This window comes from Grammomys surdaster, unplaced genomic scaffold (assembly GCF_004785775.1).
Source record: "Grammomys surdaster isolate TR1022 unplaced genomic scaffold, NIH_TR_1.0 274, whole genome shotgun sequence".
Taxonomy (NCBI): domain Eukaryota; kingdom Metazoa; phylum Chordata; class Mammalia; order Rodentia; family Muridae; genus Grammomys; species Grammomys surdaster.
The window spans coordinates 138,980-155,454 of NW_021604715.1; the positions used below are offsets into that span (position 1 = coordinate 138,980).

A 16,475-nucleotide genomic window follows, 5' to 3' on the forward strand; every position below is an offset into this window, starting at 1 on the left:
TCTCTCTCTCTCTCTCTCTCTCTCTCTCTCTGTCTCTCTCTGTGTGTCTCTCTGTGTGTCTCTCTGTCTCTCTCTGTCTATCTCTCTCTGTCTCTGTCTCTGTCTATCTATCTCTCTCTGTCTCTCTGTCTCTCTCTGTCTCTCTGTCTCTCTGTCTCTCTGTCTCTCTCTCTCTCTCTCTCTCTCTCTCTCTCTCTGCCTCTCTTTCTGCCTCTCTCTGCCTCTACTACTCTTCTGGCTCCCCTCCCCATGCCCTGAATAAACTCTATTCTATGCTATACTGGTGTGCGACTGGTCCCTCAGGGGGAAGAGATGACTAGGCATGGGCCCGCTGAGACATCCCCTTCCCCCATACCTCTCCACACACCCACAGAACATACTCTCTTTATCTCTTTATCTTTTTATCAACACATCAGCATGTGTGTGGAAGTCAGAGGAATCTATTTTCTTCCTTCTACCATGTGGCTCTGAGGGATTGTCTTGACTGCAAGCACCATACCTGCTGAGCCATCTCACTGGGCCCCACCCTCTATGGTTTTTCTTTGTTGGTTTGGTTCCCTCCACCCCTTACCACCCAGACACGGTTTCTCTGTGTAGCTCTGGCTGTCCTGGAACTTGCTCGGTAGATCAGGCTGGCCTCCATCTCAGAGATCCACCTGCCTCTGTTGGGACTGAAGGCCTGTGCCTAGCTCACCCTCTGGTTTTAAAACAAAGAAGCATTAGTTTGTCAAGTGACTATGGAGGAAAAAATTATTATAGTAGAGTTACTAATGCATAACATAGCAGGAAAATATTTCAAATGGATCCAAATCAGTATTATATTTTAATATTATATCATATAAGCTTAGCAAATAGAAGATGAATATATAATTGATAATCTATTTCATTATTTAGATAAGCATAATAGATATGCTTCTTGACTTATAATGGGGTTAAGTCTAATAAGCCATATCTTAAGTCCAAAAATGCCTCTGCTACACCTAAGGTCCAGATCATCATCGCATAGCATTGGGAGAAAGTTCTGACCTTATATCACTAGGCTAAGGAATGGCCACAACTTAAAAGTTGAAATGTGGTTGCTATTGAATGTATTAGTTTCTTACCATCGTTAAGGTTTTTTTTTTTAGTCCTAAATTGACCTGTTATAGGTTGGAGACCATCTTATATAACTTTGGTAGGTATAACAACCAGGAAAGATGATCAGATAGATGCCAATGAAATAAATATTTATCTAATGTAAATAAGATCTGATTTCAGGTTGTTAGCTGTTTGATTTTAGATCTTACAAACTGTTTCTGGGCTAACATAATTGCTTGATTTTGTGTTACAGATGACTTGTTTAAAGTTCACAAGCTTAAGCCAAATCTGAAGTGGCGACAGGCTTTTGACAGCTACTTAAAAACTCTGCCTCCATACTACTTAATAGTATGTATTTTTTGTGTGTGTATATATATGTATATGTAAACTGTCACTGATGATTCTTGTCGTAAGGAATAAGGAATCAAAAGCTTTACCCCTGCAAGAAGATAACTATCTTTTTACTTTACAAACATTTGTGTCGTCATTGTCTTCTCAAATTGTATGCAAAAGTTTAGAGGTGACATGGCGGCACAAAAGAGCATTGTCTTTCTCTGTTTCCTTTATTTTTAACTGCCATGGTCATTGTTGTCAACACATCTGTGTTTCTCTTATTACAACTAACCTTACCCAATTGTAATCCTGGAATGTAAGAACAAATGATGTCTCAATTCATGTGCACCAGCTTCCCTTTTGAACTCTAGAAGCTCAGTGGGCATTTCACACCTTAAACAAAGTTTGAAAGAAATTATAGTTCTTTATTGCCAGTTAAATGCATCCCCGAAACAACACGATGTGGAAGCATTCGCATTAGAGAGGATTCAAAGAAAAGAAAATATGGCTTGGCTTCATTCTGGTTTTTATACTTTGAGAAAACTATGCGTAATGATTCTGAACTGGTCATGTAATCAAGATGATCAAGGCCATTTCAGAGGTCGTTGTCATAACTTAATGCCACGTTTCTAGAGGTTAAAAGGCCGAGTCTTCAATGGGACCATTGCTGGGAGGGGAAGTGGGATGTGTTGCTATTTCCCATGGCAAGCGTGGGCTCTGCAAACCGATGCAATGGGAATTGATTGATGTTGGGGATTAAGACTGAAAGCAATGTACTTGTTTGCATTGGCTGCTACTGGCTCTTCTTACCCACTCTCTTCTGATTTTTTTCTGCTCCTTACTTCTCTGCTATTTTCATTGCCACTTTTTAATGTTCCATGTTTGGTTTTATGTGCAGCACCTTGACTTCTAAGAAATGAATCATGTCCCCTTGCCCCTTATAACTGAACTTTTGAGTATTTAAGATTTATTCTATTCTTACTGTTGTGTATTTTGTTTCCTTATAGCCATTAAAGAAAGCACTAAGGATGATGGGAGCTCCAAATCTGATATCAGATAATTTAGATTGTGGACTTAGTTACAGTGTTATCTCTTACCTTAAAAAACTCAGCCAACAGGTAGTATTGGTAAAAACGAACAAACCAAAATCCTTTGCCCTCAGAAGTGCATTTCCTTATTCTTTAGTGTAATTGTAACTTTTCAAATTAAATGTGTATATATCTCTACACTTTATGGATTAGTAATAATGTGATTCTCTATGGCTTCTAGCTTTACCATTAAATGCAGTTAAGGGTCTGTCAGTATCATTGGATGCTGTGCCATTTCTCCTTCTGCCTGCCACTTTGTCCTGCCCATATGCTAGCTGATATTTTGTGGCCTAAGAGGGGCAGAGGCTTAACAGGATTCTCTTGTGGGTCACATTTTGTCTGTCCTCCAACTAGTTTCTCCTCGATTCACTTGGCTAGTGCATCCCCCTTTTGTAAGTCAGCACATCAAGGTCTGGTGTGATTCAATACTTTGCCCAATTTTCAGACAGCATGTTAAGTTCTTATGCTCACATGCTAGCCCTTGGATAAATACCTGCCTGCTTTTCCCTGAAGAGGGGGGCACATGAGGCCAGTATTCTTCAACCTGGAGGGTGATAGACCCCAAAGGACCTGGAGAGTGGAGTTCTTCCTCCCCTCTTCTTGCCCTTCATCTTTCCCTTTAGACCCTGCCTCATTCACCACTATTCAACTTGTCCCTTGCCTGCCCCTCTCTATTAGCAACTCATCTTCCACTCACCCCTCCGCATCATATTTCTCACTCTTACCTAGACCATTCTTGTAGGATGGAGATATTTGGAAACCTCTATGCTAGAGCACTACGGCCATACAATTGTGTTGTGTGACAAATGAATGCAGCCGCTTTACGCTCTTATTCACAAATGCATTTTTAGGTAGGGAGTAGCATTTGCAGCAACTACAGCATTTCAAGCTGAGCATGTTTGCAAATTTGCCCTTTAGAAAACTGTCTTAAGCAAAGTGTCAGATTTCACTAAGGGACCTGGAAGGCTCCATAATTGGGATGCTGACATGCCTTGCTAGGAATGAGCAAAAACTTAAACCCACATTCTAAAGCTCACAAGATCGTACTAATCTAGCATGCTCATAAGTGTAAAAGAAAACAAAGGCAAGCCCTGACTTTTGACCTAACATGTTCCCTGACTCCCAGTCCTCCCTGCTAATAGACTGTTGTTGTAAATACCTTGGTTATTTATTGATCTATTGGTATTTTTTAAATTTGATGTTTATGTTGGGCCTTTAAGGCTTTGTCAAGGTATGGCCACAAAGGAAGAAAAGTGAACAGAGTTGAAACTAAATGCTAATGCTGGGAACTTGTGGGACACACTGTATTCTTTTATTGAATGAGCTTTCATGGTCATTCAAGAAAACAGAACCTTTATCTACTTCTGTCTCATATTTCATGACTTAAAAATTTGCTTGAGTTCATGAGCTCAAATATATATACATACATACATACATACATATATATGTGTGTGTGTATATATATATTCCAAAGTTAGTTAGGGAAAATAAATATCTCTGGCCAATCCATAAAAAATAAAAATTTATTGGGGGCTTATTGAACATTAGTGAAATTTTATCTTTTAGAAAAAGAAAAGATTGTTAGTAATTTTTACTAATTTTTTATTCTCTAATTATTAATTTAATATCTATGTCATCATTGTTCCTTGAACCATCTTAGATGTATCTAAAACACAAAATATGCCAAAAACCCTGCTTTTATTCATTCAAGCAAAATCAATTGATAAAATGTCTTTTAAGGAGATTTCCCAATGTTTGTTAGTGATAAACTTACTGAGTAGGCATTAAAAGTCATTTGCTTAGTAACATTTGTTCAATTAAGCTTTAGTTTTATAAGACTTCCTGGGTAATCTGATATATTTTTAAAAATCACCATTTTTAATGTTTTCAGATATAATACCAATCTATATGATCTGACTCTAAACAATACTTTACATGTATAAGTACAAACTTTTAAACCTATGTGTCTGGATCCAAACTGAATGACTTGATTTAGATGAGATTTTGCAGTAGCTAGATGTACTTTTTCATGTCTATGAATGAAATTCTTGCCCATGGTTTCTATTTTCTCCATGAGTCGTTCATAGTTTTGACACTCCAAAAGACACTTTGCATGAAGTCCTTTGTCTTTCTAGTCCCCTCTGTGTTTGCTGTGGTAGAACAGAGAAACATAGGGAGGTTCACTTACTGTATTTTCTGTGATTTGCACATGAAAAATGTTTGGTGGGGTTCTTAAAAGTATTTTTTCTTAAAGAATAAAATGATATGGTAGATATTTTCATAACATATTCTGTACTTCCATTTTAGACCAAACTAGAGTCAGACCGAATTCTAGCATCAGTGGGGAAGAAACCCCCTCAGGAAATTGGTATCAAAGTGAAAAATCATTCTGGATGTGGCCTACCCTTGGCTCACAATAAGAGTTTTAGGAAACTGTTGAAAGAAATCATAGGGGAAAATGCACCGAGGCTCACAGAACTGAATACCAAAGAGTTTGCTGGTTTCCAAGTAGGGCTCTTAAACAAGGTAAGTTGTGACACTGAAAGTCACTCACCTCGCTTTGTCTAGCGTTTTTGTTGTTTGTGTGGCTTTAGTTTGAAACAATGGCCTATTTTGGGGGTTGCTTTTATTATTAGTGGTGGTGGTGGTGGTGGTGGTGGTGGTGGTGGTGGTGGTAGTAGTAGTAGTATTTTGGTTTTGTGAGACAGAGTTTGTTTGTGTAACCCTGGATGTCCTGGAACTAGCTCTGTATACTGGGCTGGCCTTGAACTCACAGAGGTCCACCTGTCTCAGCCTTAGCCTCTGCTAGGATTAAATATATGCACCACCAGGCACGACTTGGGGTTAGTAATTATTAACAAAGCCATTTTAAGTTTACTCTGCCAGCACATATAAGCATGAAATTAAATGTATACGATACATTGGTTGGTAGGAATGGGTAGTAAACTGGACAGGAAACTACAGTGGGCAGGCAGGTCTTCCAGCCCTTGTACAGATCTAGTACCTATGACAGAAGTAGTTAGAAGTCCTTGGAGAAAGCCTCAGCCAGACCACATGACACTTCTGGCCCCAGGCTTTCTCTTGGAGGAAGTGAAGCTGCTCAGAGCATCCCTGCACTTCTCAGTCCCTGGCCTCTAGCAGCCTGGCTCAGGCTCTGGGCTGAAGCAGCCTCAAGGGCACTGCAGCTGGGCCCTAAGCCAGTTCTGCACAGTGTACAGTCAGCACTTGCAATGTTGTAGGGGGGTGGCTGCATTCTGGCTCACTGTCTGTTGGGGGAAAAGATGTAGGTTACAAGCAGTGGTACTGCAAGGCAGCTACAGGCACATATAAACCTTGGGATTTGGAATTTTAAATAATATACTTGAAAACTGATAATTCCCGGTGACTTTAATGACTTATGGCGTGTTAGCATTCAGAACAATAAATAAAAGTTTTCTACTGGGAAAAATGGCTCCACCCAGTTGTATTAAATATTGTTCTCTTCCGTAAGACTTTAAGAGGGTTAAGTATTACATTTCTCTTTTTAAAAGCCTTGGGAATAACTGAGATTATTCTATTTGAAACAGGATTTGAAACCTCAGACATACAGAAATGCTTATGATATCCCACGTACAGGACTTTTAGACCAGTTGACCAGAATGAGATCCAATCTACTGCAGACTCGGAAGTTTATCGTTGGACAAGATGAAGGTAACTGAACAGTGGCCTACTGTTCATTAGGACAGCAGACACGACTCCAATAAAAGTCTTTATTGCAGAATGATTTTGTAATGTGTTAATGTATACAAAGTTCACATTCACTCAAACTCCACATCACCTCAGGTTTCATCTCCCTCAAATTTTAAGGCAGGCCTGTAGTAATTAGCATCCCAGACCACCGGTGCTGTTATTCTATGTGGTCATTCGAGCAAACCTCAGAATCGCAGGAGACACATACTGATTTATGCCCATTTGAAGAGCAAGCATTTCAATAGCTTGCTTGAGCAGGTTGGAAAGTGCCGGAGCTTAGGTCTGTCAGATTTCCAAACCTGTATATTCAGACATTGATTGTGCCCAGCCTGCTATGATGAAAGTCAGTAAAAACCTGCTCTCCATGAGTGTAATTAACTCTAGTAATGTCCAGAACTATTGTGGCTGTTTGCAATTTTTCTTTATCCTATTTTGTTAATTTTGAATGAATGGGGGTCTGAGGCTGGAGAGATGGCTCAGCAGTTAAGAGCAACTGACTGCTCTTCCAGAGGTTCTGAGTTCAAATCCCAGCAACCACATGGTGGCTCACAACCCTCTGTAATGGGATCTGATGCCCTCTTCTGATGTTTCTGAAGACAGCTACAGTGTACTCACATACATAAAATAAATAACTCTTTGAATGAGGGTCACTGATCCACAGAGATGAACAAACCCCTAGCCAATTCTCTGACATTATACGCGCACGTGTGTGTGTGTGTGTGTGTGTGTGTGTGTGTGTGTGTGAGAGAGAGAGAGAGAGAGAGAGAGAGAGAGAAGGAGAGAGAATGTATTTAATCAAATGCTCAGAAGGAAAGATCATTAACCGAGATGCTCTGCGTGACAAGACACCAGGCACATACATACATGCAGGCAAAACATACATATAAAGTGAAAATAGATCATTTTTTTTTTAGAAAACAAAGAACACCAGAACACCATGAAGTCTAGGTTCTTCAAAATAAAGTACACAGAGTTTTGAATTCAAGTGGTGTAGCCATGGATGAACTGGGTTCACCTGAAAGGGGGCTGGAAATCTAAAGGAGACGGAGGGGTGAGAGAAGCATGAAGCCAAGACAAAGGTTCTGATCAAGGCTCAAAGTTTAATATTCAGTACTGAGTTTATATAGGGGAAGCCCACCAAACCCATCCTTTGTTTCAGCTAGATAATGTTGCAAAGCAGGCTCAGCAGGCAGTTGCAAGTATAAACAAAGCAGCTGGCTTCACCTAGGTATTAAGGTCCTGTGTGGCAGACAAGGTCTGTTCAGACTGCTCAAGGCTGGGAAGGGCACAAAGTGGGGTACACAGGAAGCCAGCCCATTCTTAAATGGTGTTGGGAAGAAGTTGCTCTTGGTCCTGTACTATAGTAACTGTAGACCACTGATTAGTATAAACAAAGATGATGCTAGATGCGGAAATACTAGATTTAAAATTTCAGACTGTAATGCCAAGCTACATGCTGCTGAGGCACCTATGATAATATCCTTTCAAAAAGACCATATACTTCTGCTGTTATTCTCAGTTTCTCTGCTGGTGATTTTACAGATTCACTTCATAGTGTCCCAGTTGCACAAATGGGCAACTATCAGGAATATCTAAAGATGCTGGCTTCTCCACTACGAGAGCTCGATCCAGATCAACCAAAACGACTGCATACTTTTGGCAATCCATTTAAGCAAGATAAGAAGGTAGTACATCTATTCCTGTGTCTATGATATGTTTTTGCTAGAACTCTTTCTGTTTTAGCCACGTGTATATAAATCAGAAGTAAATATGACACCAAAACCTCTGTAGGGATTTAAAGTGGAGTCTCCTAATGCAAGTTGTATTAGCCAAATAAAATAATAGCTGTCTTTTGTTGTATATATACGAGGACTTGGTGTTTTAAATGATTATGTTTGCACCCAGAGGTGTTTTGAAAGCTTGCATCTACTCTATAATAAGAAGAAACCTAGGCTTAAATTAGCTGTCAAATCAGTGTAATGTGGCTGACAAAGACAGGATTGGAGTCTACATCTTTCTGGACCCACATTCCATATTTATTCATACTACTGCACAGTAATTCTTTTGATATAGAGAATACAAGTGTTTCCTCCATTTTCATGATCAGCTCTTTACTGTTCTAGTGATATGTATGTCCATATGTATGTCCATAGAACCATGACTGTACTATTTGGTGTCACTTTGAATTATTATAGAGTTTTAAATATGAAGGGTGTGTGTGTGTGTGTGTGTGTGTGTATGCGTTGTGCACTACTGACTTGATCATTTAATGATGAAAAGAAATGGGATTTTAGCTACACGCTTATTTTTATAGGTGAGCATGGATATAAACATGGGTCTATTCACTATCTCTCTCTCTCATAAAATGGAACTAAAAAGTATTCCAACTTATGCCAGTCGTTACTTAAAGATTTTGTTAATCTTTTTGTTGTACCTTGATTTTTTTTTTCATGTAACACTGGAGATAACGATGGCACCAAACTGACAGAGCTTTGTGGGTATTGAGTCACACACCTACACTGTTCGACTATTACTGAGCATGTACCAAATACTCGGTTAAAATGTTCTGTCTTGTTTTGTATGGTTAATGGGGGGAGGAGAACATCCTTTAAGTTATAAGGCACATTATTGGGCTGTCTATGATGATAGCAGGTTTTACCAGATAAGATATTGCTGATTCTCATTTTTGTCTTTTCTCACTTTCTGATGAGTGTCAAGGCAAACAGGCATATTTGAATCCATATTTTAGGTTGCGTCTGACGGAATTCTGTCCTCACATCTGCCTACCATTCATTAGCTACATGCACCTCTCTGTTCAGGAATGGTCAGTGTTTCTTAAAGCCTTAAAAAGGGCTAGTATAAGATAGTTTTTATAATACTTTTAAAAGATTGACTGTGGATGCCAGCATTGAAAGATGGCTCAGCAAGTTAAGAGCACTTGCAGAAGACCCAGGCTTGATTCCTAGTACCCATATTAGGTGCCTTACTACTTCAGTTTCAGGGGGATCTGATACCCACTTTTGGGTTTCCTGGGCACCTTCACACACTGTGCACACAAGCATGCATGGATGTACATACATAAATTTGTTTGAAAAGTTCTTAAGGGTAACTATGGTGGTTTTTTTTTTCTCATTTTGGTCATTTTGAGGCTCCCTAATAACCTTAGACAAAAACCTGCATGCTAGTTTTCTCCTTGTTCCATTTAGACGGGATTAAAATTGGGTGCGTTTTCTGGTAACAGAGTTGCTATAGGGATTATAATTAAGGCTCATCTAAATGATGCAGTGCATAGCTAAGGAAGTGCGTGTATGAAAATTGCTTGAATGGTTATTCTGTTTGTTTTTTGAGAGTTGAACTGGTTAAAAAAGTCTGTTTATTTATTTGTTTGTTTGTTTATTTATATTTATTGATTTATATTTATTTGTAGGGAATGATGATTGATGAAGCAGATGAGTTTATAGTGGGGCCACAAAACAAAGTGAAACGTCCTGGAGAACCCAACAGTCCTGTGTCATCTAAGCGAAGGCGGAGTATGGCCCTGCTGTTGAGGAAACCACAAACAGCACCTACTGTAACTAACCATGTGGGCGGAAAGGGACCCCTCTCAGCCTCCTGGTTCTCATCTTGTCCAGGCCTCATAAAACACCCCTTTGTACATCCAGGTACAGAGTAGTGCTTGTGATTTCCTGATGGCTCCTAGAGGACTAACATGTTAAATATGTCCTTTTCCTTTGTACTTCTTTCTATGTTTATTTTCTTGTTAATAAGCAAACCATTATTAAAGCATCTGTGGTGGTAGTACAATAGACCTTATGGGGAGCAGAGACCCCAATTCAATGATCTTAGCAATATGAGTGGAGGAAAAAAAGATCTATAATGACATAGTAATTAACATAATATTAACCATGCTAATTAGTGATTAATACATGCTTAGTAAGTATCCTCACAGTGGCTAGTACAAAAATGAGGCTCTCTGAGCATGTCTGCTTGTAACCGTTTGGATCAACTTCAAAGGTTGGAGAGACGAACCAATTTCTAAGGTGGTAGAGCAAGGAGACTCAGTAGTAACAGGTTAGATCGGCCATTGTTCTTCGTGCCCTCAGCTCCCATTCATGACTGAACTGGTACAATCTGGGGTCTGCCTCCTTAACCGCAGTGGAACAACCCTCAGGTCACCAGTGCTTTCTGCCCATTGCCATTCCTTCTCAATAGTGTTTGACTGAGTTGTTCATGCCCTCCTCTATGGAAACAGATTGCTCTTCCAGCCAGAAGTGACTCCATCTTTTTCTGTTTGCTCCCTTTCTTTCTCACAGTTCAATCCTGGAACCTCACCTTGCTGTTTTCTCTTCCTAAGGTGCTCCTATGTGGCCTTGGGGCTTTAAAATTGGGTTTCTATGCTGGGCAGTGGTGGTGCATGCCTTTAATCCCAGCACTTTGGAGGCAGAGGCAGGCAGATTTCTGAGTTCGAGGCCAGCCTGGTCTACAGAGTGAGTTCCAGGACAGTCAGGGCTACACAGAGAAACCCTGTCTCGAAAAACCAAAAAAAAATCGGGTTTCTATATAAACAGCTTTCAATATATCTCTAGACTACAATTCATTCCTCTGCTCTCAACTCTATATTTAACCATGGATATGGTGCCTCCATCTTGGAGCCTAGTAGATGACCATGTTTTATATGTTACAACTAAATGCCCAGCTTTGCCTCTCTCCAGAACAGCTCTCCTACCACCCTTCTGTGTGGCAGTTAATGAGACTGTCCCTCACTCCACTGGAAAAGCTATATAGCACCTTTAATGATCAGTAAAATCGAAGAACCTTAGGGTAACGTAAACTGTCTTCTCGTGTCAAGTAATCACCTTAAGGTCACTGAATCAGAGTCAGGAAGAATTGAGTATCATCCACTCTCAAAAGCCAGTCAGATGCTGGCTCCTGGACACATGAGTCTTTATCCAATGGTCCAGGTGACAAACTTGAAAAAACTACCATGAATTTTAAATTTGTCTTTCTTCTACTAACAAGATGAAGTAATTTGACATTCAGTTTAATTCTGTATTTCAGTATTTGTCTTCCTTCCTTAACTTCATGCTTGCATGGCTTTTCCCCAACCCACTGTTCTTAGATGTCTCCCTGCTTCTCATTCTTGTTTAATTCCTACCTATCTTCTCTCTCAACTTGAAGCCAGAGTGAAGGTGTCAGCAGATAAATAAAGCATGCCACATCCATACAGAGAACACAGCTTCTGTATTCTTCAGCACTCACGATACAGCCTGAGTACTAACCCTGGTCCACACAGGCCTCCACGTGGCCAGGCACCACAATCTTCTCTTATCTCAAGTTCCGGTGATACCCTTCTCACCCTTCACTCCTCTGGCCCTGGCTTACCCCCCTGTGTCTCCTACCCTCAGTACAGCCTGGCATCCTCCCAAAAGGTCCTGCCACCACCTGGCAGCCCTGGAGACTCCTCTTATGAACCTGCAGTGTCATGGGGACATCAGAGAGGAAGTACATAGTCAGCAACAACACACTCAAAACTGCTCTCATTTGAGGAAAGACATAAGTGATAAACGCAGGAGCATCAGCTCCTTTACTTCCTCTTCGCTGCTGAGTCCTAGCTCCTACTCTGGAGCCTGGCACAGCAGAAGTTAAGTAAATGGCACATGGGTGCTAGCCTGGAAATAGAAAAAGAATTACTCTGACTCAACAGGGGAAATAGGCAGACTCATCTACAGATAGGCATTTGCTTAGCAGGCGGGGGACAGAGGATTTGTTCAGTCCCAGTAGGCATCTAAATTTGCTCAGGCTAGTTGGTATATATACAGGAGGCAGAAGATAGCATTCATAAGTTGTATGGATTTAGACTCACTAGTGGGTAGCTCTTTACATATGACTTTGAGGCATACGGGTTGACATTAAGCTCTGAGGACCAGGGATCTATGAGTGCTTATTAGTATATTGGTTTCTGCATTCATACTGGGAAGAGGGAAGAAAGAAGGCCTTATGTTACATTCCTATGCTTGATTTAAATAGTCTCAGACCTGTCTATTCTATGGTTTTCATCAATGAAATCAGTCGTTTCCTTGAAACTGAGGAGCACGGAGATGTACTTGCAGGATCAACATCATGTATCCACTTGACAGCTCAACTTCTTAATTTGTTTTCCAGACACCACTGTCATTCATGATACCCATGAAGAGAAGATGGAAAATGGGCAAAGCCCAGCTGACGGCTTCTTATTAAAATCTGTTCCAGCAGAGTTTATGAATGTGTCAGGAGAAGGCCTTATAGCCAACCAGTTGGATTCTCTATCTGATGACTTTACTGGTCTCAGGAAAGATGGATTCATTCACAAACCTGGTAATAATATACTTCTAGGAGGAGCCAAAACCTGCAATCTTTCTGTAGATGACCAAAAAATCACAATGGCATCTGCTTTGGAAACGGTGCCAAATTCAATGCAAATTACTCCTGCGATGGCCCAAGGCATCAATGCTGACATAAAACATCAATTAATGAAGGAAGTTCGAAAGTTTGGACGAAGTAAGTAGGGATGGGATATCCATAAGTATTGTGATGGACAGTCCCACTTGTTGTATGATTCAAAAATTTTTGCAGTTCATTTTGAGACAGTCTCTTATACAACTTGGGTTGGCTTCGAACTCACGATATGGTTCAGACTGGTGATAGTAACTGATCTTCCTGTTTCCACCTCCATAGTGCAGGATTACAGGTATGTGCTACCACAGCCAATTAACATGGGGCTAAGGAATGGACCCAGGGTCTCGTGCTGGTTAGGCAGGCACTCTATCAACTGAGAGTTACATCCTTAACCTCAGAGTAGTCTTGACATGCATTTCTTGGTTAATCGTAGGTTTTTACATAACTTAAAAGTGATTCTTCTGCCCTTGCAGTAATTTCATTTTGCTGGTGTAACAAGTTATCAGACAATCCCTAGCTTCAAATAACACAAACTGATTACAGCTCTGGAATTCAGAATTTGGAACACATTCTCCCTGGACTGAAAGTGAAGGCAAGCTAGCAGGCCAGTGTTCCTTCATAGGAATAAAGGCAGGATCCATGTCCTTGCCTTCCCTGGCTTCTGAAGACTGCACTTCGATGTGCCCATGGTCTTATCCTGCATCCTGTCGGCAGCACAACCCTTCTCTCTTCCCTTTCCTGTCCACTTCCCTTACTGGCTCCTTTTCTTCCTGATCTTTACGATTCCCTTTTTCATAATTCTTAGAGAGAACTCTACAAGATATTTTGATCCTATTCACCTCCAACTCTCCCCAAACTCTCTCGTAGATCCACCCCACCCCCTACCCCCTCAACTTCCGGTCCTTCCTTCCGGTCCTTCCTTCCTGTCTTAGTGACTAGTTGAATCCTCTATGTACTCTTGGGTGCGAGGCCATCCAATGGAGCACAGTCAACCACCAGGAGCCACACCCTCAAAGAAGATTGATTCTTCCTCTTCTAGAAACCATCAACTGTCCATACTGCATCTTAAAGGGATACGTGTGGTTACATTGAACCCCTGTGCATAATCCTGGAAAACTTATGCAGAGCCTAATTCTATCAGCACATAATGCATATATAATAATATGTTCACAGGCTTCATGGATTAGGGCAGTTTGGGGTAACCAGTATTCAGGTTACCTCATTTGAATACTGTGTATAAGAATTCCTTTCATAAATATATACAGACATTTTGATTTTTAGTGTTTAACATACCAGGTATATTTAGGACTTTCTACCCATAAAGAATGATTTCTGACGATGCATGATGATTGAACTTTATTTTTCATGGATTTTTTTTATAACATTGAATTTTTGTAATATCACCAGAGTATGAAAGGATTTTCATTTTGCTTGAAGAAGTGCAGGGACCTCTAGAAACGAAAAAACAGTTTGTTGAATTTACCATCAAGGAAGCTGCAAGGTGAGTATAAAGAAAACTTGTAAAGGTTTTCTAGTTGCTTTGGGTGCTATTTTTCTTTGTTTTAATTTAGTAGTAGGATCCACTGAAGGAGAAAGAGGGGGATAGGTTCTGTTTTGACCTGTGAAAGCACTTGTTCTACTCATAGGAAAGGCTGCTTCCTGCAGTGTTCAGATAGATGCTACCAAAGTCCTGACTCATAGATCCTGGCTAATGTGTATGTACATGTCTAGGATTGGCATGCCCACTTGCTAAGCCCTACTCTTTCCATGAGGATGACTTATATTCCCTTTAGCCTGTAGGCTGCATAACACTCTGCACGCTGTAAAGTTGTCTGTGGTACTTATGGTTAATAATATTTCTTTTTATCTTCAGGTTTAAAAGAAGAGTCTTAATTCAGTACCTTGAGAAGGTACTAGAAAAAATAGATTCCCACCACCTTCTTAACAATGTGAATCACATCAACAGCAGCAGATCATCATGTTAATGCCAAACCAAGCGAGGAAAAAGACCACCTTTTCTGTGCTTTCAGATGCAATGGGATGTTACTGGAGCCCGATAGAATGTTTGAGTGACAGAGTGACCTAACTCAGGCTATGCGAAAGCAGTTGACTAGAGCTTTTAATGATTATCTGGAAGTAAGATCTGGGCTTTTGCCTTAAGATATTTAATTGAAAATATTTTTTTTCATTCTGTTGTTTATTTTTCCAATTAGGAAAAGTGATGCTAAATCACAGAGCACTGCTGCTCCTACAGCGGTAGAGTTCATTCATTTGGGCCATTCCAGGTGGTTTCAGAGTGAGTAGGGGCCGGCCACCTCTGAGGCGAGCATTACCTACTGTCCTCATTGTGTCCTATAGAGCATGCAAGCATAGAGGGTCCACGTGGTGATCATGTGCTCAACGAACTTTTCAACAGTTCCTAGCTGTGCCTTTTAAACCATGAAATATTCAGGATAGTTGGAATCAAAGAGTAAAAAGCTGCTATTATTTCTCTCTGGGAAAGGGCGGGGGAGTCAGCAAACAATCTACCTCGAGTGCTTTTCCACTTTGTCTAGACCCATTACAAAGTGCATCTGAGGCTGCACTAACCTGGCATCTGTTCTTGCATGTGACAACAGAAAAGCCTTCAGGTGGACTTGTACATTTTTGTGCTTTGGAAGCACTAAAAGGAAAAATAATATGTATATTTTCTTTGATGTTTATACAGAAGTTTATATGGAGCAGTATTGGTGTTTTTATTTGTAAAAATGTAAGTGATCAAAGAGATTTTCACTTTGCATATATGAAATAAAATCATTTTATTGATTTTAAAACTACATTTCTAGGTGTATATCTCTTGTGTATGTCCTTTCAGAAAACAAACAAAATGCACACTATCAAACAAATTAACATGCTAACCAGAGGACCCGTTAGTCGGCTTAGCAAGTATAGGCTCATGCCACCTAAGTCTGATCCCTGGATGTACATGGTTAAAGGAGAGAACCACCTCCCAAAAGTTGCCCTCTGACTTCTACACACACACTGTGGTACAAGCACATGTGTGTATATACATAAATGAACAAATGGTTTTTAAAAAATGTTAACAAAGTAGTTGAACTTAGAAACATAACTCACAGGACTGAATGAGGTTATTTAGGAGGGTGTGGGAAGGCCAGGCCCTCCCAAATACAAGTAACTGGGGAAAGAAAACTGCCAAAGTCAAGTTTATTAGGACTCTGAAATACAGCCAAAGGGGTTTTCTCTGCCTTTGTCCGTTGAGAATTTCATATATGTATTTTGAACATATTCACCCCTGCCAAGCCCTCCCATTATTCCCTCTCCATCCACCACCTGTTGCCAAACAGTTTTGAGGTTTCATTTTTTTCTTCTTTACCTATCAAGTCCAGTATGTGTTTCCCAGCCGGTCATGGGGGTGGTGCCTTCCCTAGTATGTGGTCAACCTACCAGGAGTCACATCATTAAAGAAAAAACTGCCTCTTCCTCAGACAGCAACTAGCAAATGCCAGTAGCTCTTCAGCTAGTGGTGGAATTCCATGTCTACCCTTTGCCCCTCTGTGCTGAGATTTTTGTCTGGTCTTCTGGATGCTCTCACAGTTGCTTTTAGCTCATATGTCCCTGCCCTGTTGTGTCTGAGAACAGGTTCTTTGGTATGATCCACCACATCTAGCTCTCACAGTATTTCTGCTGCCGCTTTCTTCAAAGATCCCTGAACATTCTGGGCAGGAGGATTAGGACTGAGCACTCACTCCAGTCTCTTATTCTTTGCATGTTAACGAGTCAAGCATCTCTCTGTCAAGTGCCATCTACTGCAAT

General features: G+C 40.5%; 1 protein-coding gene across 2 annotated transcripts in view; it reads left to right on the forward strand.

Moving 5' to 3' along the window:
• Positions 1 to 15,480, forward strand: part of LOC114628938 (integrator complex subunit 6-like) — a 52,842-nt gene extending 37,362 nt beyond the window's left edge. The window contains exons 10-18 of one of the 2 annotated variants that reach the window (XM_028776922.1): positions 1,331 to 1,425; positions 2,418 to 2,528; positions 4,806 to 5,024; positions 6,065 to 6,188; positions 7,770 to 7,912; positions 9,655 to 9,889; positions 12,390 to 12,764; positions 14,070 to 14,163; positions 14,536 to 15,480. In XM_028776922.1, coding sequence (XP_028632755.1) covers positions 1,331 to 1,425; positions 2,418 to 2,528; positions 4,806 to 5,024; positions 6,065 to 6,188; positions 7,770 to 7,912; positions 9,655 to 9,889; positions 12,390 to 12,764; positions 14,070 to 14,163; positions 14,536 to 14,647 — 1,508 coding nt within the window. In that variant the 3' untranslated portion in view covers positions 14,648 to 15,480. The remainder of the gene's footprint in view (positions 1 to 1,330; positions 1,426 to 2,417; positions 2,529 to 4,805; positions 5,025 to 6,064; positions 6,189 to 7,769; positions 7,913 to 9,654; positions 9,890 to 12,389; positions 12,765 to 14,069; positions 14,164 to 14,535) is intronic. The other variant, XM_028776923.1, reaches the window with a different exon arrangement.
• The last annotated feature ends 995 nt before the right edge of the window (positions 15,481 to 16,475 follow it).